Raw genomic sequence first — 26,316 nt, forward strand, 5'->3', positions numbered from 1 at the left:
TTCCATCTTAGACAACAAGGAATAGAGTTCGAAGCTAAAACACTCTATATAAGATTTAATATAATCATTAGTTATGTTTTATTAAGTTGGAATAATAGCTGGCTAATTTATAGATTGAAAAAACTTAAAGAATTTACATTTGGAATTGAATAATTTTTTTTTAAATAATTGACAAAAAAAAAAAAACATTTTACTTCAGTTATATATCGATCTAAAGTTTACTAGGATTTTCGATGTAGTGCGTGTTGCATTTTATTTATTGTCCAATAAACTCATATTACCTCTAGGAAGTGCATAAAATAAGAAGAGCCAAACACATGGTCCTGCAGTCAGGAACTAATGTCGGCGATTACATAAACAGGACACATGAAAGGACGAGCCCAGACGAAGGATGTGGGGGACAAACACACCCACCGGCCAAATAGAAACACCCAGAAAACCAACATGAGCATAAATCCTCGCACCCGAATGCCAAACCCAGTAACCCCCCGCATACCCCACAAAATTCCGGGCCAAAAAGGATACAAAACACTTTGCATTGGCAAGGTACAAACAAATAAAGTGACCAAACCCGAACGAACTAGGAAGTACACCCACACCCACATCCACCCACCCACTCACCCATCCATCCACACACATATAATAATAAATAAAATGCTTATGCGAAAAAAAAGCAAAGAGACCCGAAAAAGGCCAGAAGAAAACCCAAAGGAAACGGGAGCGACAAGAAGAAAGGAAACGAAACGAACAGAACAGCACAGAAAGAAAAGAAAGGAAGCCAAGGCGAATTGTTTTATATCCCTCATTTGTCCATTTAATGGCTGAAACGAGCCACATCCAAAGAGCCAAGGAAGCAAAGAACCAAAGAGCCGAGGAGGACGGAACCCAACCCAAACAGGAATCCAGGACATGGGCAAACAAAGCTGGGATAGAACAGGAAGCGGATGGGGAAAGGATGGCTGGGAAAAACGCAACCAAGCAAAGTGAAAAAGAATATTGAAACACTAATAAAAATGAGGATAAGCAGGGAATGCATTAAGTAAAATATAGAATAAGTGCCCGTACATGGGGGTGATCAGGGGTAGGGATTTTTGGGACGGAGATTTGGGGGTGGGCCATATGTAAAGGTTACGGCAAGGGTTATGGCTGGGTCGCCCACCCATGATGGGTTATTCTCTAAGGGTTGCTCTTCCGCCCCCAAGCAAATACGAACAGATATAGCAATAATTTAACCCTTTACCAGAATGTGCAAAACAATACCTGGTACACCCCGAGCAACAGATTTTCGAATATAGTCTCAAGGGTTCTGTTCAAACTTTATGGTTTTCCATGTGTAATATAAAACGAGTCATCAGTGCGGATTGCTAAAATTACAAACCGTCTCGAAAAGGGACATTTGAAATTATAGATCTTTCGCTAAGTAGACTTCTTCCATAAGCTGACATATTTCATAAATCGACAGCAATCGTAGTTCAAGAGATTATCTTTCGGACCATTTGTTTCCTCTAAAGATTAAGTTGAGTAAAGACTTTGCGGGTCGTTTTCTCTTGGGAAAAAAGCTTGACAAAATCCGGATCAAAGAATGCTTTGCTATTCCTTTGTTCTGGGAAACAATGTTTAAAATATTTATAAATATTTGTCCATAAGCAAAGATTCCATTAAGCTTAACATCTTAGTTTAATCGAAATTGTTCAATGTGATGTAAACATGAGGTAAATACATTATTTTTAGGCATACGAATTTGTAATTGTCATAGTTGTAGTAATTAAAATGATGCTAAGAACATTAATAATGTCTAAAGAATTTTAAAACATTAATTTCTTATACGATACTTAGATTTGCACAGAACTTATAAAATACTTAAAATAAATGTACAATAAATTAATTATTTATTAAAGAGAAATGAGAACTCAGATAATTCTAGTTTTGCGGACGACTCCCCTTAATCAGACACCTTTTTTTGATTTTATATCATACATTTATAAATATAAATAATTTTAATAAAATTATTATTTAAAAGCACTGTCTGTTTATTACACAGACACGCGGCTTAATCCCTTAGTGCGCGTAACTCAGCCTTTTGGCGGACAACTCCCTTGAGCGGACGCTTCTTTTTGGCTTAATATCATTTGCTTGTGCTTGCAGTCGCTCCTCGTTGCGCTGAATGTTTTTCCAACTCAAATGTCAACTTTGTCACACTCCCACAGTGAACTCTGCCGAGGGCGGACAGGTGGAAGTTCGGGGGCTTTTGGGTGGCAGTTGTACAGTTTGTCAGACCCCTGACCCCTGACCCCGTGCAACCGAACGAGTCAACATTTTTGCAGTTTTGGCCAGGGGAAAGAGAAATGTAAAACAAAGTTGAAGCCAAACAGAAAAGGGAACAAACAAGTGGTGGGTGGGGGTTAAAAATAAATTTTAAACGAATCAGAAAATTGCAAATGGAACTGGGAAAATGTGGGGAAATAGTGTGTGGCGAACATATTTTAGCTGCTGCGGCTAGGGGCAAACAACAAAAAATAAGACCAAAAAATATGAATGCAAAATGCAGAGCAGAGAATAGGGTTGCCAGGGCTGCTGTGCAGATGCACATGGAAGTGTGGCAACAACGCGAAAGTTTTTATTTCCTTGCGAATAACAAGAGAAGGGGTGCCCATGGGGTTGTATCCTGGGTGGCATGCAACATTCAATGCATACAAATGGCATTTAAGCTTCCCAAAAGCGGACCAAAAACGAGCTAAGCGCAACTCTGACACACACACATATATGGAGCTCGAAAGAGGAAGAAGCGCAACGCAATTTATATGCGTGGCTGTGAAAGAGACGGGGAGAATAGGTTAGAAAGAGACACCCACAAAGTTGGAGGGACACGGCGAACTTAAACCGAGTCAAACAGCCGGCAAAAGCTACTAACTTACCCACACAGCTGCACACTAAGCACACACTTATTCGGCAAAAACGTACACAGAAAACAATAATGCTTTTAATTCAGTAGCTAACAGTGTACATAGTCCTTAATATCGGCATAAAAAAACAATGTTAAGATCTTATAAATAAATATCTTGTAAAAAAAAATTGGTTTTAGATACGATATAAATCTATAACAACCTGAATATATTTTTTGGAGGTGTTTTACTAGTTACATTTTAATAATAATATGTTGTATATGTCCATTGCACATATTTATTATACAGGTTTAACGCCCTTAAAAGTTTAATTGTTAATACAAAAATTATTGTTTGATGTGTATTTTTCTCATTTTAAGACGATACCGAAAAGGGTGTTTTAGAAGTACTGTGATTAAAATAATATTTGTTTTCCGTTGATATGTTTTTGAATAAAGTAGTATACAACTTTTGCAAGTGCCGAGCTCTACTCTGTACTCGTACTAGCATATAGTACTATTTCGACATGGCCTGCAGCTCGACTACTCCTCCATTGTGCATAGGCATGGCTCTGTATAATAGTTGAGGCAACTGACAGAGGGGAACTGAGGGCTTTTCGGGGTGTTCGGGCGATATAGAGTGTTTCGAGGAGGGGGCAAATGGGGTGCGGTGGGTGAAAAGCAGAGTGTCGGTCGGGCTGTTGGTTATGGTCATAAAATAAACCAAACAAACAAGCCGGAACCATGTCAGAAGGCAGCATGTGTGATATGTGAGCGTGTATTGGTGTGTGCTAGTGTGTGTCTATGTGGGTGGGGGTGTGGAAAGTTTGGGGGGTGGGTGGCAAACAGCAAGGACGAACCTCCGGTTAGGGACAGTGGGCGTTTGCACACATTGAGTGGGGAAAATTGTAAAAGTTTAGTACTCAAGGTAAAGATTTCAATTAATTTGCATAGTTGCCGAAATGCGTGAACTAAAAATGGGGTTAAGTTAATTTAGTTTAAATAGTTTCTAATATTTAAATTGGCAAGTATTAACTGAAACTAGAAAATTAAAAACAAAAATCAAATTTAGAATGTTTCTAAAAAGGCGTACAGCAAACTACAGACTAAACAAGGCTTAAACCGTAGTATATAATATAAAACGAAATAGGATTTATTTATTTACATAAGATTGTATTAAATACATTTGTGATATTTTTTTAAATGATACAAATAAGTTGAATAGTTTTGCGATTTCGCAAAACATATTTTGTTTCATAAACCAAGTCCCCTAATTGAAAATGAGCTTAAGCAACAAATTATACCCATCTTATTTGTTATTTAATTACAATTACATGTGTCTTCTTGTTTTTTTTTGTATACTATATTTTGGTTTTCTTATTCTTAGGTTAAAAGTCATGTTTCCCAACATTTTAATTAGTTTAACCCACTGTTAAGCGGACTGTTGATGATGGGTCAAGTAGGGTGTTTTGGGTGGATGGCTCGTTGTTTTGTGGGTGGGTCGTCGTGGGTTGTGCTGGGTGGCTCGCGACCACGACTAACGGTGCGAGCTGTTTCATAATTTTTTATACACTTTCGTTGTGCTGCGCTGCGTTTTGCGGTTCGGCATAGACACGACCCACCAACACACACTATGTCTCACTAACACACGCACATGGAGAAAAGAAGGGACGCACACACTTTCAGATAGATAAGCGAACAGAGGGACACACACACATATACACACATGTGCTGGATAATCCCACCCCCACCCCTCAACTTTCACCTCCCATTTCTCCACGCCTCCCTTGCTCTTTCGCACTTGTTCGTATGTCTGCGCATTTATCAATAAAAATTCCCTTGTTGTTGTTTTTGCTGTTGCCTTTGTTGTTGACTTTGCGGTTTTTTGTTTTTAATATTTTCACCGCTTTAAGTGTTAAAAGGATATCTGGCATTTAATGTGTGTGTCCTGTGTGTGTATCCTGTGTACATCCTCCTGTATGTGTGGGTTTTGGTTGCTTATCGCCATAAATATCATATTTATGTCTCTCTCTCACTCGACGAGTGTGTGTAAGTGTGCGTTTGTTTGAGTGTTTTGGCCGAACCCGTATATTAAGTATACGCAGTGTGGCACCGGAGTGAACAACAAACGGGGCAAAATGAGTGCACAGAACGAAAATGGTTTCAATTTTATGTTTTTCGGTAGGCAGCTAAGTTGTTAATTTAATTTAAATTAAAACCTATAGCTATTTAGTGTTATTGAATTAATATGCTTAATAAGAACATTTAATTTTGTGGTATATAGCCAGACAGTTCTTTAATTAATTTAATGTAATTGTTCCTCCTCAGTGTATGGGCGCGCAAAAACTGCGCTTTTCATTAGTTAAGCTAAAAACCAAAGGGAAAAGTTATATCCCTCGTATTCCCCCATGCTGTCCCATTTTTCCTTTACTATTTTTTACGTTTTACGACTCACTCTTTGCTGTTAGTCCGTTTTGGTACATTTTATTTTATAATCTGACTTTATTTCTCGAGTGGATGTTTGTCATAAAACTCTCTAGTTCCCTTGCCAGCTCAACCTTACCATTTTCTCCGTACTTTTCTATCCCGTTTCCCTTTCTGCGCCAGAGATTCTCAATTGAATGTGGGCCGCGATGCAATTTTAAAATTATGGGAACTTTGTTGAAGAGTTTGCTCATTCCCTTTTCACACTGAAATAGAGCTGAATATCGTGCAGATTATACATTTATGAATAAGTGTGCAAGAGGAAGCGAGTGAAAATAAAATATATAATAAAAACGGGATTTAATTTGAATTAAATGTAAACTGGTTTTATTATATACTTTACTTTATATGTAAATAATTTCTGTATATTTATTTTGTTACAAACCAATTTATTGCGTTTGGGGTATCCGTTACTAATATCGATAATTGTCTGCTGGCCAATATCTCATTTGTTCCGTTTTTCAATAAAGGCCTTGTCGAAACCCTTTTTTTTTAAAGCAAGTAAAGGATCCCGACATCTTAATCTCGTTTTTATCGCCTCATTATTCTTCTCTCCTTTCAACGTTCGCCCGCCTTCCCTGCCAATTTTCCTGCTGTTTTTCAGCAAATTCCCCTGCCATGCGAATACACTCATACCCATTCCCATCTCGGCCAGGATCCCTGGCAATCATCGTCAACGCATTGCTCAAGGTGTCATTTCCGGCTGCCCGGGCATTTCCCCCAAGTGCCCATCCTCCGCCCACAGCCAGATTTCATTCCCATTCCAATTGCGAGCAGTGTCAGGAGCAGTTGGTAAGTAACAAAATTAATTTTCGTACAATCCGGCATCAAGGAGGAACAACAGGAACAACAATGGGAAGCCATAGCAGAGCGTTAAAAAAGGTGCAACCAAGCAGAGAGCTTTATCAGAGGAGCGTGCCTTCCTTTTAGACCCCGCACCAACCTCCCACTCCGCAACACCCATTCCTGTCCCATTTCACCACCCCCACCCACGTTGTGCTGGCCTTTTGTCCAGTGGAGCATGGCAAAGCGGCTCCTTGACAGGACAACGCAGGAACAATCGCAGCATTTTCAACATGTACTAATTTTCCACTCCACACCAAGGAACAATCACCCACACGCATACCCACACATACAGACACACAAACACCCACATACACACACACATACACACACATACACATTCGGAGGACAAAAGCCATTGCAGGGTCTTGGACTTGACGCGTTTGGTCCCTGGCACTACAAGGGATTAACCTCAAAAAATCTCATCAAAGTCAAAGCCAAGAGGAAGACAACGAACAAAAAAATGAAGATGGTGTCCAGGGAAATGGGTGGAGGTACACTGATCGAAAATATGGGGGCTACAAATTTTAAATCTAATATTCTTAAAATTCTTGTATTGAATGTTTTCTTCGCTTTTCTATTCTCAATTTAAAAAAGTGTTGAATAAAATCATTTTTATTTCAAATAAACAAAAAATATATATTTTGTATACCTAAGTAATAAAGAAATTGTTCTTTCATTTGTTAACTACTTACCCTTTAGAAATATTGCTCGCTCTTATGCATTATGTTTTTTTATATTAATAATCCCAGAACACAATTATATATTATAAAAAAAAAATTAGATAATAAAAATATGTTTTAAACAATTCAATAGAATCTTAATTTTTGAAAACATACACTTGTTTTTTAAAAATAAAAGCATTAGCAGGAACTCAAAAGCTAAGTGACTCGATTAAATAATGGGAACCTTCATATACAAAACATTTGTGTTCGATAAATACATATTTTCACAAGTCAAATTTATTTAGCGGAATAAGGATGATATAAAATCAAAAAAAGATCAAAGTCTCAAAACTTTGAAGTTGAAGTGTCCTTCTTGGTTCCAGATCAACGATTACACGTATGTATTTTTAAAAGGTTCAGAGCTCTTTTAAAAAGTTCTTGACTTTGGGTCAGCTTTCTTTCTCCTTGTGGAGCTTTTGGGTGTGAGCCTGCAAATAGCATAAGAATCCAGCACACACACACAAACCCACACATTTAAAGCCGGAAAAGGTGGGGGTCAAAAGGGAGCAGGGTGAACTTCAGGGATGGAGCCATAAAAATAAACCACCCAAAAGTGGGCTAAAATGAAGTTGTGTGTGCCAAGAACAATAAAAATGGCAAAGGAAGCTGCGAGCATCAAAAGAGCAGGGGATGGTGCAGCGCAGAGGAAAAAAAGGAAAAAGGGAAAGAGCCTGCTGCCAACATGATGATGATGGCCAAAAGTTACAGCCTCAAACCAGAGCGGTGAAAAAAAAAACTGCCAGCGAGAAAAGAAAACTCACAAGGAAAATTCGCAGCGAAGAAATGAAGGAAAGAACAAATGAAAAAAAGACGTGCCACAGACAGCAAGGGAGTGGGCAAAAAAGGGGGTGGTGGTGCTCTGGGGTTGGCGAGGCGACAGAAAAAATTATACAAACACAAAAGGAAGAAATCAAATGGGCAAAAAAGGACAATGACAAAAGAAAATAATACAAGCGATTGGGTTGAAAGTGTGTGTGTGTGTGTGAGTGCTTGGATGGGTGGGTGGGCGTGTGGGTGGTTAAAATACTAGGGGTTGCAATGACGAACGTCCGATGACAATGACAAAATTGTTTTTTATTTAGCTGTATATTCTTGAATGAAACCTGTGCATATGCAGCTCAAATTTATATCCGATATTTCCAGGAACGGAAGTGGAGTGTGAGCTGAGCGAAAAATATCCTGGCAGCTTGTCAAGGGTCTGAATCGAGACATCGAGGGTATGGGGATGTGGATTTTGGGGATGAGGATGAGGATGGCTGGGACCCAGACGACAGTGGCAACCTTCTTATGGAATAATATCCCGAATATGCGTAAATTCATTTTTTCTCCGCCTGATTCATTGTCCTATGCAAATGAGGCGGAATCGCAATCACGGGCAAATGAGATGGGGAGGTAAGCGAAAAGAAAATGGATAGATTGGAAAGTGGGAAGTGGGAAATGGGAAATGGAAAATGAAAAATGTTCGAGCGAAAACCGCAGGAACTTTGCCTCGTTTTATGCATCCTTTTGCCCGTCAAACCAAACATTCCTGCCACTTAGCGGCAGCTTCGTCATCTTCTTGGTAATTCGAAACTTTCCCGAGGGATTGAGTGTGGGGTGATGCCAGGGGGATTGGTGCCTGGTGGCCTTGTGGGCTGGCTACTTGCTGCGGCATGTAAGTTGACTATTATTTTGACATGACTACACAATCAAAACCTGCAAATATCCAAAGCACCCGGACCCTTAAAGCTGCGTCGCTTATGGCCATCTCTTTCCCTTGCCTGTTCGTTTATTCCCTTTCTTTCTCCACCCACCACCCAATGCCCTTGCCCACAGACCGCCAACCACCCACATCAATGGCAAACGACCTTCGCTGACAAAATGCACAGTGGCGTGGAAATTACGCTGATGCTGGGTAGGAATTTTATGGTGAGGGTAATTGATGTGGTCGGATTATATGCATATTTCATATTAATTTAAAGAAAAAGCTGAGGGAATACTTAAGTTGTGAAGAGCTTAGCCTTTTAATTAAAATCAAAGTCAGTTTGCCAAGTTTGTTTTTTTTTTGTGTAAGCCAATTAATTAAACAAATATAAGCAATTGGAATATATGCCAAAATGGAAAAATTTTTAAATAAATTAGTAAAAAACCAAAAAAAAAAATGTTTTAATGCCACAATCATAATAATTATATTATGAAAATTAACTTAGTTTAATTGTGGAAGGCTGAGCCTTTCAATAAAATAAAAGCTATAATATATGTATTGATTTCTTTTTTATGTAAATTTTTTACATTATAATATTAATTAGAAAATATTATAGTTGCATTCAAAATTATAGCTAAACGTTATCCTATAAATACTTATTTATATTTTTTTGCTAGAAATAAGAACAATGTAATAAAATGATATGCATTTTATTAAACAAGTTTATGATTGATTATTTATTTAAAAAGTAAATATTGGACAATATCAAATCAAATTAAATTTAATTTTAAGAATTATCATTTATTTTTGAGTTAAGCAATCGCTTTTGAATTATTTAAGCTCTTCAAATTGTGTTCACACCTTTTGGAAAGTGCGTTTTGAGTGAAGACAAAAGGATCTAATTGTTATGTCTGTTAAGCCAGCTCTTATGAGTTAATCCCCTCATTTTCGACCACTGTGCCATGTCTGTTAAACATCGCTGTCGCGCTGCCTCGTCTCTAAGCCAAACATTGTGTTGACGGCTTTTAGGCATGTGCGTGGTGCTGTATGGGTTGATAAAAGGGGGTGCAGTGGGTGTGGTGGCGTGTGGGCCGGGTGTGTGTTTCCATTCCGGCTCGGTGTTTTATTCCGAATGGGCTTGGGTGTGCCATAGGGCTGTAATAACAATGAGGAGGACGACGATGACGACGACAACGACAACGACGTCGCCCAGGCAGAGTTGACAATATGCGCAGAACCATCGAAATACCCTCTGTCCTACATCTCCGCCATCCTCCACCTTTCCGCCCATCTGTCTCCAACGAGTCGCGTCAGTCTGTCCCCGTTCTAGCCCTCCCCTCAATTCTGCGCAAAGTCTTCGGCCGCTCCTCCAGATACCCAACATCACCATACCCCCTTAGCCCATGCTCATATTGCTGGCAATTTTCTATAATCCTTTTTGCCTTTTGCAAACATTTCTACAAGTTGTTCGTGTTGCTTTTGTTGCTTTTTGAGTTTTCATTGTTGTTGCTGGTGAAAGTTTATGAAAAGTGACTGCGTTGGCAGAAAATATTATGCTGCCAGCGGCCATGACTCCACACAAAAAGCAGAAGCCCAGCCCTAAAAGTGAGCCACCCACCGCAAAACACCGAGTGGGTCTCCGCCACATTTAGACATAAACTCTTTTTTATTTCCCTTTTATATATAGATATATATATATATATATATATATATATATATATATATATATATATATATATAATTTTTTTGTTTGTGATGGCAAAGTTTCAACTTTTGGTACCAAAGTTGGCAAAATGTTTAAATTTAACTGAAGAGCACACGCAGCTACAATGTTGTGTTGGCCTATCATGGCCACAGTGCGTATGCGTGATATACTCGACTCCTTCCGCAAAATTTTCCAACCCAAAAACTTGCAGAGCTTAAATCAAACTTTTCAGCCAAGTCGGGACAAATGGGTGGAGGGGGTTATGGGAGGACAATGGGGTTTTGGAAAGTCCTTTTAGATCTGCACTTCAACTTTTGGGTCAACGTCTGTTTGTCTATTTGTTTGTCTGTTGCTATCTGCGTCTGACTGTCCCTGTTGGTGCTGGGGTTTCTCTTACCAAAATCCTGCTTCAGCACTCTGACCATCCTTTCTGGCCCCCTTTTTTCCTGAGCACACTCAATGTCTGCTCGATTTGTTTGTACATTTCCCTCGCAGACCACTAGCACCACCCCACATCACACCCGAAAATGTCCAAAACTTTACAGCTGACCATTGGACATTGTCCTTCTCTATCTTTTTGGGCTCGAGAGTCTGTGTGTGTGTGTGTGTGTGTGTGAGCGACCTTTTTGTGAATTTTTGCCTTGACTGACTTGCCCGTCCTGCGGTCCTTGGACTCCTCTCCTTTGCCAAGTCGCCTTGGCCCCACATTCTGCCACTGCTGCCTTTCTCTATTAACTTTTCGTTTTAGCTACTTTTTCTTTGTCCCTTCCGACCGACAGTCCAACAGTCCGTCTATCTGTGACCTGCAGAGACTGATGACCAAAGGATCGAGGCCGTCCAGGGGATTTCGGGGGTTCGGGTTGGTTAGGTTTTCCATTTGGCATGGGTTTGTCGCTCGAGTGTCGCCAGCCGAGGGGCGAAAAATGATTTGTGGATGGTTAACAAGAGGTTGAAACTATTTAGGGGATGAAACTCCAGCTGAAGAGCCACTGATGAATAATTGGATGGAGTTAATGTCGGATTCGGGGGGATGTTCATTTCCATTTATGTGTATTAATTATAATAAGTATTATTATACTTGGTTGCTATTCTCACAATTCTTTAATCATATACTACACATTTTTGGTTTTTAATAAACATACTTTATAACGCAGTCAATTCGATTTCATCATTATATTAGACACCTTTTTATTAAAAAATAGTTTATATATTTTCTATACCATTTTTTTTAATACTTTGAAAACATATTCTACTATTTTTATGCATTTTCAAAATGATTTCTATATAAGTAGGCAATTATTATAACGTATTTGTTAAGTAACATACATATATTCCCTTCATATTTATCTGTTTATCAAATAACATTATACATGCATAAAAATACCCTAAGGATTTCTCTTGACGAGCGTCTACCGAGAGAACTACACTCAAACTTCTAACGAGGTATATATTTTATTTGTATTCAAATTGCCTTTTCATCCTCAGGCAATCATAATCTATCATGTATTCCTCAAAGCAGCGTATTATCATCACCATCTTATGAGGCATATCCCCCGTTCATTTCCTATCGTCCTCATTTCATCCCCCAACTACGACTCGATTATATTCCAGTTGGCAGATGACAAAACATCGCACCAAAGTCGACAGTCGCCGTCACCATTCTGGCTGCCTCTTTTTTCCTTCCCCACAATCCCGTCCCAAGCCATCCGAAAGTCCGAGCCAAATAAATACAGCCATCTGCCCCTGCCCTTCCCCCTTCCCCTTCCCCTCCCCCTTCCCCTGCCCCCTTTTTCCACCACCTGACGCCCGCTCCTTGCGAAAAACCATAGCAATGCCATAGTCCACGCTCCGAACGGTCCGATGTCCTTAGTCCAAAAAGGACATGCTATAATTTCCAGCAACAACAGGGAGAAGGGGGCTATATAAAACCGACTGAGAATGAGTGAGAGGGATAGAGAAATAAAGAAAACCGACTAAAGTAACCAAAGCAGGGAAAAAAAGCAACAATCCCAACAGCGGCAACAACAGCAACAAACAACTTAGGCCAAGCCATGTCCCTGTGCGACCAGAAAGCTCGCCCATAGTTGTCCTTTGCCAGGCTGCTTCATTCCACCACATCTTTTATATACAGAGAACAAAAAATGTAGAATTTGGGGATTAAATAAACTAAAATTAAATAATCAAGTTTCAATCAAATGTCATCATATCAAAATTAATTTTTTAGCTGGTTTAACTAAAGAACTAGAATGTATGCTTACAAACATTTTTAATCACCCCTCGGAAAGTTATTTAAAATGTTTGCTTAATTAAACATTAAAGACTTAATATTGTAAGTTGTTTCACAGTATATATCAGGTGATTCGCAGAAATTTCTACAGATGAAAATTATCCCGAGGAGCGATGCAAAGAAATGGCATAAATCTAAGATATTCTTATTGTTTAATATTCGATACGAAAGTTTATATATCAATAATGAATTTTGTTATTACTTTTGGCTGAGTGCATTTATCCCTGTATTGGTATGCATGCCTTGGTATGCCATCACGCAAAATGTTCCACTGCCCACCCGCTCAACCCCCTTTTCGCAGGCGACAACCCCAGTCAGCACCCACCTCTTAATGGGTGGCTTGACAGGGTTTAAGCTCTTTTACGGGGCAGATTGTGTTTCCACAACAACAACCCGAGCAACAGCTAGAGTATCAGGGCAAAGGACAAGGGTTCGGGGAGGGAGAAGGTAGAAGGAGCAGCAAAGTAAACTCGAAAAAGGTTGCATTTGATGGAGCAGAAGTGGGGGCAAGGAGCTATGAAAGCCAAGTGAGCTAGCGATGGCCGAATCCACAATTATGATTTAGGGATAACCCAGTGTTTAATCCTTTTAGGGCTTCCCTCTAAGCACATTATTTTGATACTCTTATAATCTATAAAATGTGGTTGATTGGAAACGGGTTTCAATGGAAAACCCGTTACATATTTTGTACATAAACATTGACTCGACTTTTTATACACTTTATAAAACTTTAAAACGCAATGATATTCAAAACATTCCTAATAAATGGAGCGGTCTTGAATATAATATTAAAATTGGTTGGCAACCTCTTTAATCAGCTTAAATTGGTGACTATTTGGAAACAAATTAGTATCGAAGTATAGATAATCTTTAAGAGCTTTAACCTTTAACCTTTCCAGTGCGTGTCACGTCTTTTTACCATCGCTAAATTCGCCAAAGGAAAAGACGTTGGCGGAAAATAAGCTGGCAAAAAACTTGATTCTACTCTGGCGCAAAACTTTCTTAGCTTCGACTTTTGTTAGTTGTTGCCCCGACTTTCCTTACCCACTCGCCACCCCCTGTTGGTCTTCATCCTGCCAGGATTCTCTTCTTCCTTTGCCAGCTTTCTCTTTACTATTTTGCTGCTGTGTTGCTTTTGTAAATTGGTAAAAGTTTGAGTTTAATTCAATTCGGAACGGTAGCTGTGAGTGGTAGCTTCCTAAAGGATAACGAAAACGTTGCCACGAAGAAGGGGAGGGGTATCTGATGTCTGTGTGTGTGCATAGGAGTGTGGGTGTAAAGGATATCACGCGCAAATTGCGGTGCCTGACTGCAAAAAGGGAGAAAAGGAGGCGAAACATTGGATGGCCCCACGTTGGGCGCCACAAAAAGTTCTAGTTGTCCTGCTCGTTGTTCTTGCACCATGTAGGGTCGAGAAAATTGGGGGAAAGAAAAGGGGAAAGCCGGGGCCAATGTTTGGCTTGTTGCTCCGCACATGCAACTCTTGGCACGTAGTCGCTCCTAAATGTGACATGTTTATAGGGGCAGGGGCGGGGACTCAAGAGAAGTGGAAAGGATAACAGTACGAAAAACAAATGGTCGCAGCAACAGCAATACAAAACACTTTTGGGACAAAAGTTGCCGTCCCACGAAGTCGACTACCTACCCCACTGTTTTGTTGTTGCATTTTATAGATTTTAGTTGCACTACCTCTTGGTTTTCAAACCCCCCGCCCCACAACATTTTATTAGCAGTTCCACACCATCCGAAATGAAAATCCTCCCACCTCGCACTCAACAGTTGTTGGTTTTGTTGTCGCTGTGCATTAAGTGTTGCCAACTTTATTTAATGGCATAACAGTTGACTGCCAGTCATTGGCCCCGTACTCCACTCTAGTGCACTGTTAAATTATCGAATTAACTAGAGAATCCTCTAAGCTGCTTTTTATTCAAGAGATTACTCTGGGGGAATAAATCTGTAGATGATGTTTGATATATAAACAGGTAAGAATAAATATTGTTAAACCACTTATATTATATATAATATTATTTTAGATTTAAATTAAAATTAACTTATTTTGGTGATTGCCTAAACATAAGCTTATCAGCTTAAAATATATTACTTTCCTATTGTTATATATTATATATACCAACAGTTTTTTCCGATTGTCTTAATTAGTCAGTTAACTGAATTATCAAAGCATGTTTATGTAATAGTTTAGAGTAGTTGTTTGTCGGAAATTGAACATTCTGTATTTATTGGCATCTCCAAATTATACTTATAACAGTATTTTTACGCTTTGAAAAATTTAAAATGCTTATAATGGAAGAATAAAAAGTGGAAACAGGGAAATGCGGAGAAAATTGTTTGTGTATCTGCCTCACAAATTCACTAATTTGAAAATGTTTCGTGGCTTGGTGACTTTTTTGCCGTCGTCATTCTTGGCCTGTGTGGTTGCGAACAGGGCGTAAATTGTCTATTAGTCAGTGGAGAAAACGAGAGAGAAATTGCTGCACATTTTTATTATGTTTTCTTTTGCTTTTCGTTTTTGTTTTTTGGCTAAGGGATGAAATTTAATTAAGATACTTTGACGTCTCGCAGATACACAAACAGAAGACGGCCACCCACAGCAGCCCACATCCGAGGACAGAAACATTTGGTCCTTGGGATAATTCAATTTGTGTGTGTATTGCGATGTGTGGGTGTGGAAAATCATCAATATACAAAGACAGCCAAGACGTTGACAATGTCATGGCTCCACCACCCAGGGGGCGTGGATTGGGGTCGGTGTTTCACTCACTTTCGTTTTGTCATTTCGATAATTTTCGCCTTGTTGGATGTCTTTAGGTTTTGCTTTATTCTTTGGGGATGACTGAAGGACAGTAGGTTTCGGTTAATGTATATACCATTTTATTAGGGGGGGATTTGTGTTCGGCATAGGCCACTTGTGTGTTTCCTTCGATAATTAAATTACTTATCTATGTTATCTATGGTGATTTGGGTGTACAAACATTTTAAAGTTAATAAAGAGCCTTTGAAGGATATCTATAAAAACGATTAACTCAATATGTCTTATTTAAAATTTTCATTTTAAAATTTATAATCCTAAAACACATTTAAAAATTTTTATTTCGAGAACAAAATGTAGGCATCACTTTTGGGAAAAACTTTAAGAACTGTGTCTTTTTTTTATTTTAAATAAGTATTTTAAATTAGATTTTTAAAAATGTTTTTCTATATTTGTCCTTGTTTATATATAAACAAACGTATATTAATCGAACTTTATTATTAGATTGTTAGATATCATTATTATGTAACAGTAAGAATACAAATATTAATAATAGTAAATGCTACTTTTTTATATTGATAAACCTTCCAAAATCTTTTTTCTTAAGTTTTCAAATAGAAAAACAAGTACATTTTTCTATTAGCCCCTGACAGCTTCCGAAATAAGTTTCTAAAGAGGAGTTCTTTGATCTGTCTTGGTCAATTTGCCCCCCAGGTCAGAAAGTCGCATGTAGAACGGTTGGTACCGCCCAAGCCCCAAATCCCCCCTGGCCATCGAATTAAAGTTGATAGCTTTCCAAACTGCGGAGGATATGGGGTAATGGGGAAAGGAAAGTCACTCGCATGACGCAATCTGGCAATTATCTGGTTGCCGTCCTCAAAGTTTCTTCAGACTTGCTCATCGCCAAACCCACACCCATACCCAGAACGGAAAACTCCATCGAATCTGTTCGAGGGGCGTCGTTTGTTCTATTGGAAATTTAATTAGGTTTACATCATTTTCGTGCAGATTCTGCCAGATGGGCTGCGCCCCAAAAGAACAAGCCCAAGATGGCCCGAAACAACAACGGCAGTTGGCCAAAAACAACTTTCACTTTGGGCATTAACTTCTTGAGGGGGCACTCAATTAGAGGCGCATCTACAAGTCAAATATTTTGACTGGGCACTGGAACAATACGAGCATCGGTCGTCGATTAATTAAACTTACCCTCGGCGGTGGTGGGGGCAATGATGCCTTGCCTTGGCACAACAATGCATTAACGTTCCGCTGGCTGACAGACACCAACCACCACCCAATAAAATATTAATGGTTACAATTATGTGCTACGTGGCAAGGATAACAAAGTTCGCATCCTAACGCAATTACAAGACAATCAAAAAAGGCAGCAGCTGAGGAAGTTCAACCAGTAACACATACAATAATTTATGCACCATAAAAAAATATGAATACAACACGTGTCATTTTATTGTTTTATAAAATGGTCAACATTTTGCTATAACAAAATTGAATTTTAATAATTTGGACAAATGTTTAGTTGTTTTAAATTAAATAAAACGGTTCTTAATAAAAAAAAAAACATTTTTTAATGTCTTAAAATAAATTTAGACAATTGTGGTTAATGTGACTGAAAAGTAGTTTAATTTAGTTATGCCTTGACCTCTTACGACCAATATATATAGTAAAAAAGACTTTTCCGAAACAAAATACAATTTTGTTACCAAATTTTTGTATGTCCAAATGCTGTATTAAGTTTTGTGGTCTCAGGTTACTTATAACACTAAGTCTTTATTGTTAAGAAATAAATAGTACTTTAATGTTAAAATAAGAGATATTTTCTAGAAATAAATGCAAAATGAAATCGTAAGCCCATCATACCTTTTAGAAGGCCACAATAAATAAATCATATATAATTTTTAATGAGATTAAACCTCTTTTTGCCATTATACACACATAGAATTCAAAATATATATACCCGCTTCAGTATGTACCTTTAATGCCTCCAAATTTAAGAGTACATTAATTATTTTTTGTAAATAAGTTGCAATTATTATATTAATTGTGCGACCCTTCCGCCCCAGTTTTGGTTTCAGTGCTTATAAATGCTCGGCATGCTTGAAATAATTCAATGAGCACACACCGAGCGGCAAACCACGCACGAACATTCGCCTGCAGCCCAAACAAGTGGGCTTGGATCGGCCGAGTGGAAATGGAGATCCAATCCCGGGAAGGGGGTCTTCGGGTGGGTGGTCGTACCGCCCGCTGTGCGCTGAATAATTCGTAATGTATCTAACCTCGAAAACCTAATCAAGTCCAGTTAAGCAAATGTGTGCACAACAAGGCTGGGGTCCTGCAATTACCAGCACACGGGACTGACAGGACTCACTTAGAGTGTCGGGTGATATGCTGCCGGGTCCCGAGTCCCGAGTCCCAAAGCCCCTGTTTTCAGACCCCCGCTGGACGGAATCGGTCCGAGGTCCGCACAGAACGTCACACACGAACGCAACACGCTGCCGATGGACCAGGCGCTCAGAATAATCAAATCGACGTTTTGGATTCCGGGCAAAAAGTGCAAGACAAGCCCAAAACCCCCCTTTGGCATTTTCACATGCGCATTGGCACGTGAAACGCTGGAAATATATACATTCAGTGGCATTGTGTCCGTGCGAACCAAGTCGAACAATCGAACCGAGCCACCAAGCGGAGCAAAAGCCGAGCCGAACCGAACTAAGACGAACCCTGACGAACGCCACCCATTTCGATGGTGTTAAGTTATGGGTGCGAATTGGGGTACTTGGAGGTATGCTGGAAGTTTGTCTCATGAAAATTAGAAAATGTGAGTTAGTCAAACTTTCTTATAGTTATATTAGGTATATAATTAAAATTGTAACTAATCCAATCTAGAGTAACTTTAAGTTTAAAATTATATATACTTAAATATATTTAATGTGTTAACGATCTATTTATAATTGATCGAATATTAATAAGGTAAAGCAAGGACATATTTAGTTAACTCAAAATCGAGTCAATTAGTCAAAAGATGTAAAAAGGTTGATTGCATATCAAACTTTGAGTATAAAGGCCATTAGACCAAAATTGTTACAAATATCACACCTGTTAAAAACTGTTTTTTTAATTTGATTACCACTTTACAAAATGTACACTTGTTTGTATTAAATAATTGATTTTCCATAAATCGAATTACGTTTAAATAAAGAAATGGTTTTGTTAAGTGATGCTTAAAAAATGACATTTATGCTTTTTAACAATTTTAAAAATCAAAATCTATATATTTTTCTTTAAGTTTTGTATGGTAAAGACACAATTTGTATTATTTTACAATTATAATTAAACAAAAAAAAAATATTAAACAACTTTGATTCAAACTAAAAAAAGTCAGATATTGTAATGGAAATGCAGAGTATATGATATTCGAAAAACCCTTGCTCTTTGCTTTGTTAGCCTTGCGTGTTCTCCCGAAAAACACTTCTCCCGGCTGCAGTCGGCTCTGGAAATTACTTCAGCTGGCAATTTTCCGGCTCGCCCCGCGTCCCCTACCCACCGAACGGCAGCCAAGCGCTGAGCGGAAAATTCACTTTTCGCCATCGCTGCGCACTTGTGCCGAAAGTCAGTCGGGCACGTCCGCCCTCCGTCAGGTCCACGGGTCAGTTGTCGGCGGTAGTTGTGTGGGTGGATGGAACACACCTCCCTCCCCCACCCCCTGGCAGTGGGTGACCTCGTGGGGTGGTGGTCGCGAGGCGGCAGAGAAAGCCACTCTCTCATTTGCTCGCTCAGTCGATTTAATCGTTTAGTGCGCCCTTTTGCGCCTTATCAACGTTTCATTTAATTTAGCCCGAAACCTTTTTCGGTTTCGATTTGGTGGGCGGTGTGGACGGTGGGGGGGCGCCTCCCGGATTCGGTTACGGATTTCGATTGGAATTCCGGATTCCGTCCGGATTACGAATTCGGAATCGCTGGATGGCCAACCGAGTTGCGGTTGATTAGGTGTTATCGTTATGATTAGTGGTCGCTCGAGTGGCAACTCCGTCCGGAAGGCTGCGGTTTTCCAAAGGGTCGTGGGTTGTGGGCTTAAGAGGTGGTGTGGCGGGGTGGGCGTCGCGGTGTGTGGGCGGGGTGTGAATGGGCGGACAAGCGGATGATTAGTTGAGAGCAATTGGGGGATAAGCATCTCAATAAATTGATTGTAAACTATAGAGACTAGGGAGTAAACAAAATGTATCATAAATTAGGGATAATAAATGTTCCGGAAATTTAATGGGTTGTCAAAAATTAAATTATGTGAATGGAGTAATTACCAGAAAATTGTGTTTATTAAGAAAACAAAATCTGGCAAAGAAAATATCACTTAATAAGGTAAAGCAAGGACATATTTAGTTAACTCAAAATAGAGATAGATAGAGTCAATTAGACAATCTGAAAAAAATGAACAAAATTAAATATGAATTTAAGGTTTTAAAAATCAAAAGCTTTCTTGGCTAATTCATTTAAAAGCTGACTCAAATAGCATCAGTCTCCAATGTAAATACTGAAGTGACTACTGACTATGTTTTAGCTGCAGATGATATTATGGGGAACCTGATTCAACCATGCTTAAATATGAAATGTTTAAAAAAATACAAGTTTGCACTGTTTTTCCGCCGTATTGTTTTTTGAACTCGGTGCTGGCAGTGCTGATTCTCACCATATATTGCTCATACGACGCATGGTGCACTGGTAAAAAGGAAATGGACGAAGAGGGAGGAGGTAAGGAAAATGTATTCGTGTCTCGCAGTAGCGGGGATTTATTAATATTTTCCAGCGGTGCTGCACCTCCCTAACCCCATATTCCCCCCTCTTTTATCCGTCTTTTCCACCGTTTTTTTATTTTTTTGTTGCATACATTTTGTAATTTCTTTGTGGAACTCTGTTCTCTTGCCTCCCATTTCCCCCCATTGAGTCCTTTTTGCCTGTACGGTATCCTCGCTATCCTTGGCGCTTTTATTCATTCATTTATTTGCGCTTTTCTACATTTCTTTTTCGCCCTTTTTCCTCGAAATGCTCTCTCTCCAGTTCAATTTCTTTGGGAACTTTTCTTCACGACTTTACTTACGTTTTTTGTAATAATACCAACGCTTGGTATGGGAATTTCGATCGGCAGAATAATAAGTGACATTAAATGGCGTTTTGAATACTCTTAACTATAATAGCTTTTATGTTTTAATTTTTATTGAATTGATTTTTAAAAATATTATAAAGTATAATTAAAGCAACAAAACGGTTTAATATATATGACAAAATTTGTGTTGGAAAAAATTAAAATATTTTTTTAATTTAAAGTGGGTTGTATTTAGTTACGTTTACTTTAAGCGCTGAGAAATGTCAATCGTTTAATTCGAGAATTAAATTAATTATTTTTTTTGTTATATAGTTTCTGATGTTAGTTTCTTGATTGGTAAAGGCATCAAAATTAAAATAAAAGCTTGCCAACTTGATCGCTAATTCGCAAATAAAATTTACATTTTATATGTTATTTACTTTTAACAAATTTAAAATTTAAGTAAAAGCTATTTCTTGATCTATGGCTTATTTGTCAAAATAAGATTTCTTACCATTTAATACGATTTTTAAAATATGGTACAAAATTGCGAGTAAAAAGGGTAAGTTCGCTGTCGTTGTTTCCAAGCTCTTACACTTCTCCCTGTTCCGTTTCCAGCTTTCTTCTACGTTTTTTCTGTGTTCATTTTGCTTTCTTTTGCATTTTTTCTTGGTACAAAGTTGCCGCTTTATTGTTTCGATTTAAGTTACTTTGTATGCTGTCAACGTTGGGTAAGATGGTTATATAGCGAGTGTTGGCGCAGGGAGGGGAGTTGAAATGGGGCGCAGGAGGTGCCGAGGATGGGGATTCAGGGAAGGTCCTCCCGGGGTTCGGGTTTGGGTGTGTGGGTCTGTGGGTGGCCAATTCCTTGGACCGACCGACGAATGCCCGCATCGAAATCGCTTGGGAGCCGCTTTGGGTTTCATTGTTGCCTGGTTTTATTTCATGGCAGGGAAATTGGGGAAAGGGGATGGACCTGAGGCTCTGAGGCTTGTACTTTGATTTGTCGGCTCCACAATTTTGTTTCGGCCCGGCATCGAGTTTTATGCTCGTTTAATGGCTGCGAATTTACTCGCTTTATGCGTCTTCGATAAGCATTTATTAGCGCCATGAAAATACGGGGAGGACATCCATTCGTTGGGTTGGGGTAGTGTGATTTTGCAGCGTGGGTAATGGTTACAGTATTGGCTCACTTTTTACTGGGTGGCCGATGGGGCGTATGATTTATTTTTATGTCATTCATTTATTTTTTATGCCTTGTCTCTCGCCAATTCACTGTTTTCGTTTGAGGGCTTTTTGGATTCATCTTTGGGGTATTCCGCAAATCCTAAGGAACATATGCTGACAGTTTTTTCCCCTGAGAAATGTCTGAAAATATTATAGCGCATTAGGCAAGACATTTTGTTGGGAAAAATTAGGGTGTTACTTCTTAGCAAAGTTTAATTTATTATACTTCTATCAAACCTTTTTTTCTTTTACGTGAAAGCTTTACAAATATTATAGCAAAATTATAAACAAATTAATTAATACACCGAAATAGGTTATAAGAAAGTATTTATTTACACATAAACCTTTTTCTCAGTATTTTACATTTAGGCAAAACCTCTTGAATTATATTACCCTACCTTTCCTTCTTTTATTTAACTATTTCCCAAATGGATTTTCATATGTCTTACAGAGCAGTTTCTTCCTTAAATTGGTTTCCCATCCATTTTTTCCCTTTTTAGTTCTTCATCTCTGCTCCTTTCTCATTCCATCTCTGACATTTTATCCTTGTCACTGCCGCATCCTCTTTTCCACAGCCATCAAGAGCACAGCCCCCACCTTTCTCCTTGGCTATATTGCAATTTTGCTGCTGTTGGCCATAAAACTTTTCCACAATTTTTCCTCCTCTGGTTTTCTTTTTTCCCCTGCCACGCCCCCGTGAAGGCGGGGGAAGTGGGTGGTGTAGGGACAACAACAAGGACAACATTTACTTGTCTGCTTAACTGCAAAGACAAACCTTACCCAGTCCGCCCGTGTTTTCCCCATCCAGCAAGCTGCTTTGCCTGTCATCTAAAATTCATTTTTATACTTGTATTTTCTCTCTTGCTTTTTTATTTTTTTTCTATTTTTTTTTGCGTTGCTGCTTTTTTATTTCAGTTCGTTTTTGCCATTTTCTTTTCTTGAGCCATTTTTATTATTTTTGTCATAAGCTCGCTTTCGGTGTGTGTGTGTGTGTGTGTGTGCTTGTGTGTGCAGGCGGATGTGCTTGTGTGAGAGGCGGCTTCTTTATATATTTTTCATTGTGCCACCCTTAACCCCCCTGCCCCCTCCTAGCGCTCCATTGCTACATCCAAAACTCACAGAAGTCAAATACGTTTTAATATCTTTTCTCTCTTGACATTTTCACTACAGTTATGTTGCCATTTTTCCTCTCCGTCTTTGTAAGTGTGTGTGTGTATGTATGTGAGTTTGTGTTGGGGATATATGTGCTTTATGCACGTATGGGTGTGAGTTTTTCTTCGCTTTTGGAGCTCACAGCTTCACGTAGTCGAAAGTCGCGCCAAGTTCTTCTTCTTCTGTGCGAAAGTATGTCGTCCTATTTGTAAGTGTGTGTGTGTGTGTGTGAGTATTTCATGGAAAACGCATCCGTCGCCTTCTGACTATAATGTCCCTCGCTGTTGGTGTGTGTGGGCGCAGCTTAATGCCTTTGCCATCATTTCGCCCACTTTTCCCACCCCCACCCCAACGTCCTTCGCCGGCTGTTGCAGGCTGCTGTCATTGTAGGAGCCAACATGTTCGCTTTCCCTCGGTTCCTCATTCACCCCTGTTCCCCCCTTTGCGAAAAACCCAATCCTCAGTTTCCTCCCCCCCCTTTCCACATTTTTCCACCGTTTCGATGCAAGCGTAACATTTTGCGCCACAATTTTCCTTTTTTGCTGGGTGGTCTTTTGCGTTAGCTAGGGGAGTTCTTTTTACGCTACAAACAGGATCTTGCTAAATACCTACAAACATTTTGTGACCTATTAAAAAATATAAAGCTACAAAACTAAACAAAAGAATTCATTTGTTAAACTTTTAAATTGTAACTAATTTGTTCATTTAATTATCTTAAGTTATTAAAAATGGTGCTTTAATATATTTACATACGATTCTCAAAATTTAATTTTATTTTTTGATTTACGATTAAAATTTTCTTCTTTTCCGTCTTTTTCTTAAGCAGATTAAATTCCTTTTCGTTTTTGTTGAATAATTATAATTATAACTGAACCTTTAAGAATTTTTTTAGTGTAAGTTTTATAAATAAATTTATAAATCTCAATTAAAACCGAAAAATAAAATACTATATATATTTTTAAATGTGTAGATAAAATGGGAATCTCTAAATATTTGTTTTTTATTACCTTTTTTTATTTATTTACAGAATTGTTTGGTCAATAAAATATGGTTAAAATATTCTATAAGTTATAGTTTTATATGAACAGAGTGTCAAAAATTCTTGAGTTGTTCACTTAACTTTATTTCCCCTTTCCCCTTGCACCGCCCCAGTTCCACCTGCCCCTCCTTTACCGCCTTGCCATCTCACTTTGCCCCTGTCCCTCGGCGACATGCAATTTTTTCCTCTGTCTGTATTTGCCTGCTCTGACTTGAGCTTTTAAAAATATTTTTGCTGAATTCTCCACTCGCCAAACACACTGAAAGTTAACCAAAATGTGGGATTTACTTATGTACCAGTGGGTGTACATAAGAGGTATGTATATTCAGGGGCTACTCTATGAAATGGTCAACAGAGAGTATCACCCGCCCACTCGCAGAACGTGTAAACATTATGCAAACATTCCCGCCCACTCTCGGCGAACAGGGAACATTCCGAATTACAATCCCCAATTACCATCACCTGACTGCATAATTAAATACAAAACGATTTTCCTTTTAATCTGCGGATGCAGAACAGAGCGGCGGACACAAAAACGATGACACGCCCCCCAAAAGGCCCCCCAGCCCTAAGCCGAACAACCGCACATAAATAATTAAAAAGGAAAATTCCACAATTGCAAAAAGGTCAGCGTATAAAAATTACGAAAATCGAATATTAAATTACCAACAGCAGGGAAAGCAGAAAATGTCGTTCTGCCGCAGTCGACGTTTGCTCGACTTAACCCAACTTAACTGCTTGACAGCAAATTTTGTAAAATGTAATTAACCAACGCCGGTCCTACGGTCGAGGAAAATGGGGGAAAAGCCGAGCTGGCAAACAACAAAAAGGATGAAAAATGGGGAAGGACGAGAGAGGGTGGCCAGAAATAAAAGCCAAACGAAATGGGGGAAAATCAACAGAACTCGTTGACATAATTTTCAAGCATCCAAAAGTGTGAGAGGGAGATAGCCGGTCGGAAAAGGGGGGTGAAAATGGAAAAGCAATGAGTGTGTACGTTTTCGTCTTATGGTTTCTACTCGCTGCTCTTTGCTGATATCCCAGCCGAAAGAGCTGGACTAGAAGATACCCGATACCCGTTAAAGTCCACAAACCACCATGAAATTACAGAAGCCAGGGAAAAATTATGCTAACAGAGCCCTAACAGATGGGAAAATGTTTAAATTGAGTGGAGATTGGAAGACAAATGCAACATCGGGTTTGGTTTGAAATAAATAATGAGTCTTAAGTAAAATTTATAGAAATTAACCTTGAATTTCAAGTTGGGAATTATAAGAACATATGAGTAAATCATATTTAGTAACTAAGATGGTTAATTTGAAAATATATGTTTATTAATATTTCACTAAGCAAGTACCTTAAAGAAATAGAAAAACTCCTCTTAATATACCACATAACACTAACCACTACGCTACCCCTCTGCTGCCCTCATATCATTACTAAATAGTGTGAGGGGTGGGTCTGTTATATTTTGGGGGTTTCGGCTTATGTTGGCAACCATTTGTTGAACCTTTTTCTTTTATTCCTGTTCTGTTTGCTCGGCCACAAAATTTGCGCCTCATTTTCACAGTACCCCAACAGTAGCGAGCGAGACAGAGAAGGACCTTTCTCGTTAGCTATCCCACTCGCTATATGTACCTGTCTCTGTCTATATCCCTCTCTTTTCTTTCCTTTTGCCGCACGTGGCCTGTCAGGAAACATGCTAAGCAGCGGCTTCCACATGCTGAAAGTCATTTTGATGGCCCAACAAATTCATTCCCGCCACCTCTCGCCAGTTACAAACCACCCGAAGGGACCCCAGGGGCCTTCAACCCTATGCGCTACCCTCTACCCTCCAGGCCACACTTGGCCCACCTCAATTCAATTTAACTTTCAACTTTAGCTCTCGCTTTCTCTCTGCTTTCTCCACCCCCCTGAGTTGGTTCTCTTATTCTCTCTCTGTCTCTCGGGTGGGTTTCCGATAATGGAATTTTTCCGTAAGGTCCGCTTCCTGTGAATTCTGAGCGCCCAGTCAACTCCCGCGTTAGTCGAACGCAACCAACGAGCGGGCGAACCGAACGGCGAACGGAACAACGAACGAACAGCTGGCGAGCGAGTGTGACAGAACAACAGCGAGTGGGTCGAAGCGCCAGACGCTCCTGGATTTCAGATTGCGAGTCTGAGTTGCTGGTTGGACTAAGTGGGGTAATACACTCGCAAAATTATGGACTACACTTACTTTAAAGCAACAAATTATTTTGCATGAATAAATGTTTTAATATAATAAGCTAGCAAGGGGCTTACAATTAATAGCATTTATAAATAACTGTAAGTTACTGACTACGTAGATACAGAAAATTGTCATTAAATGATCGTCACATTGCACAAAGCATTTAAAATATTTGAAGTATTGTGATTAGTTACTAAAGAGTTAATTGAAACTATCAATAT

General features: G+C 39.0%; 1 protein-coding gene across 1 annotated transcript; it reads right to left on the bottom strand.

Moving 5' to 3' along the window:
- Positions 1 to 21,189: 21,189 nt before the first annotated feature.
- On the bottom strand, positions 21,190 to 21,800 carry LOC128258529 (uncharacterized). The gene is given in 4 exon segments (XM_052990179.1): positions 21,190 to 21,230; positions 21,233 to 21,437; positions 21,440 to 21,501; positions 21,504 to 21,800. Coding segments are annotated over 4 exon segments (384 nt in total). The 5' UTR covers positions 21,580 to 21,800.
- Positions 21,801 to 26,316: the final 4,516 nt, after the last annotated feature.

This window comes from Drosophila gunungcola (assembly GCF_025200985.1).
Source record: "Drosophila gunungcola strain Sukarami chromosome 3L unlocalized genomic scaffold, Dgunungcola_SK_2 000003F, whole genome shotgun sequence".
Classification (NCBI taxonomy): Eukaryota; Metazoa; Arthropoda; class Insecta; order Diptera; family Drosophilidae; genus Drosophila; species Drosophila gunungcola.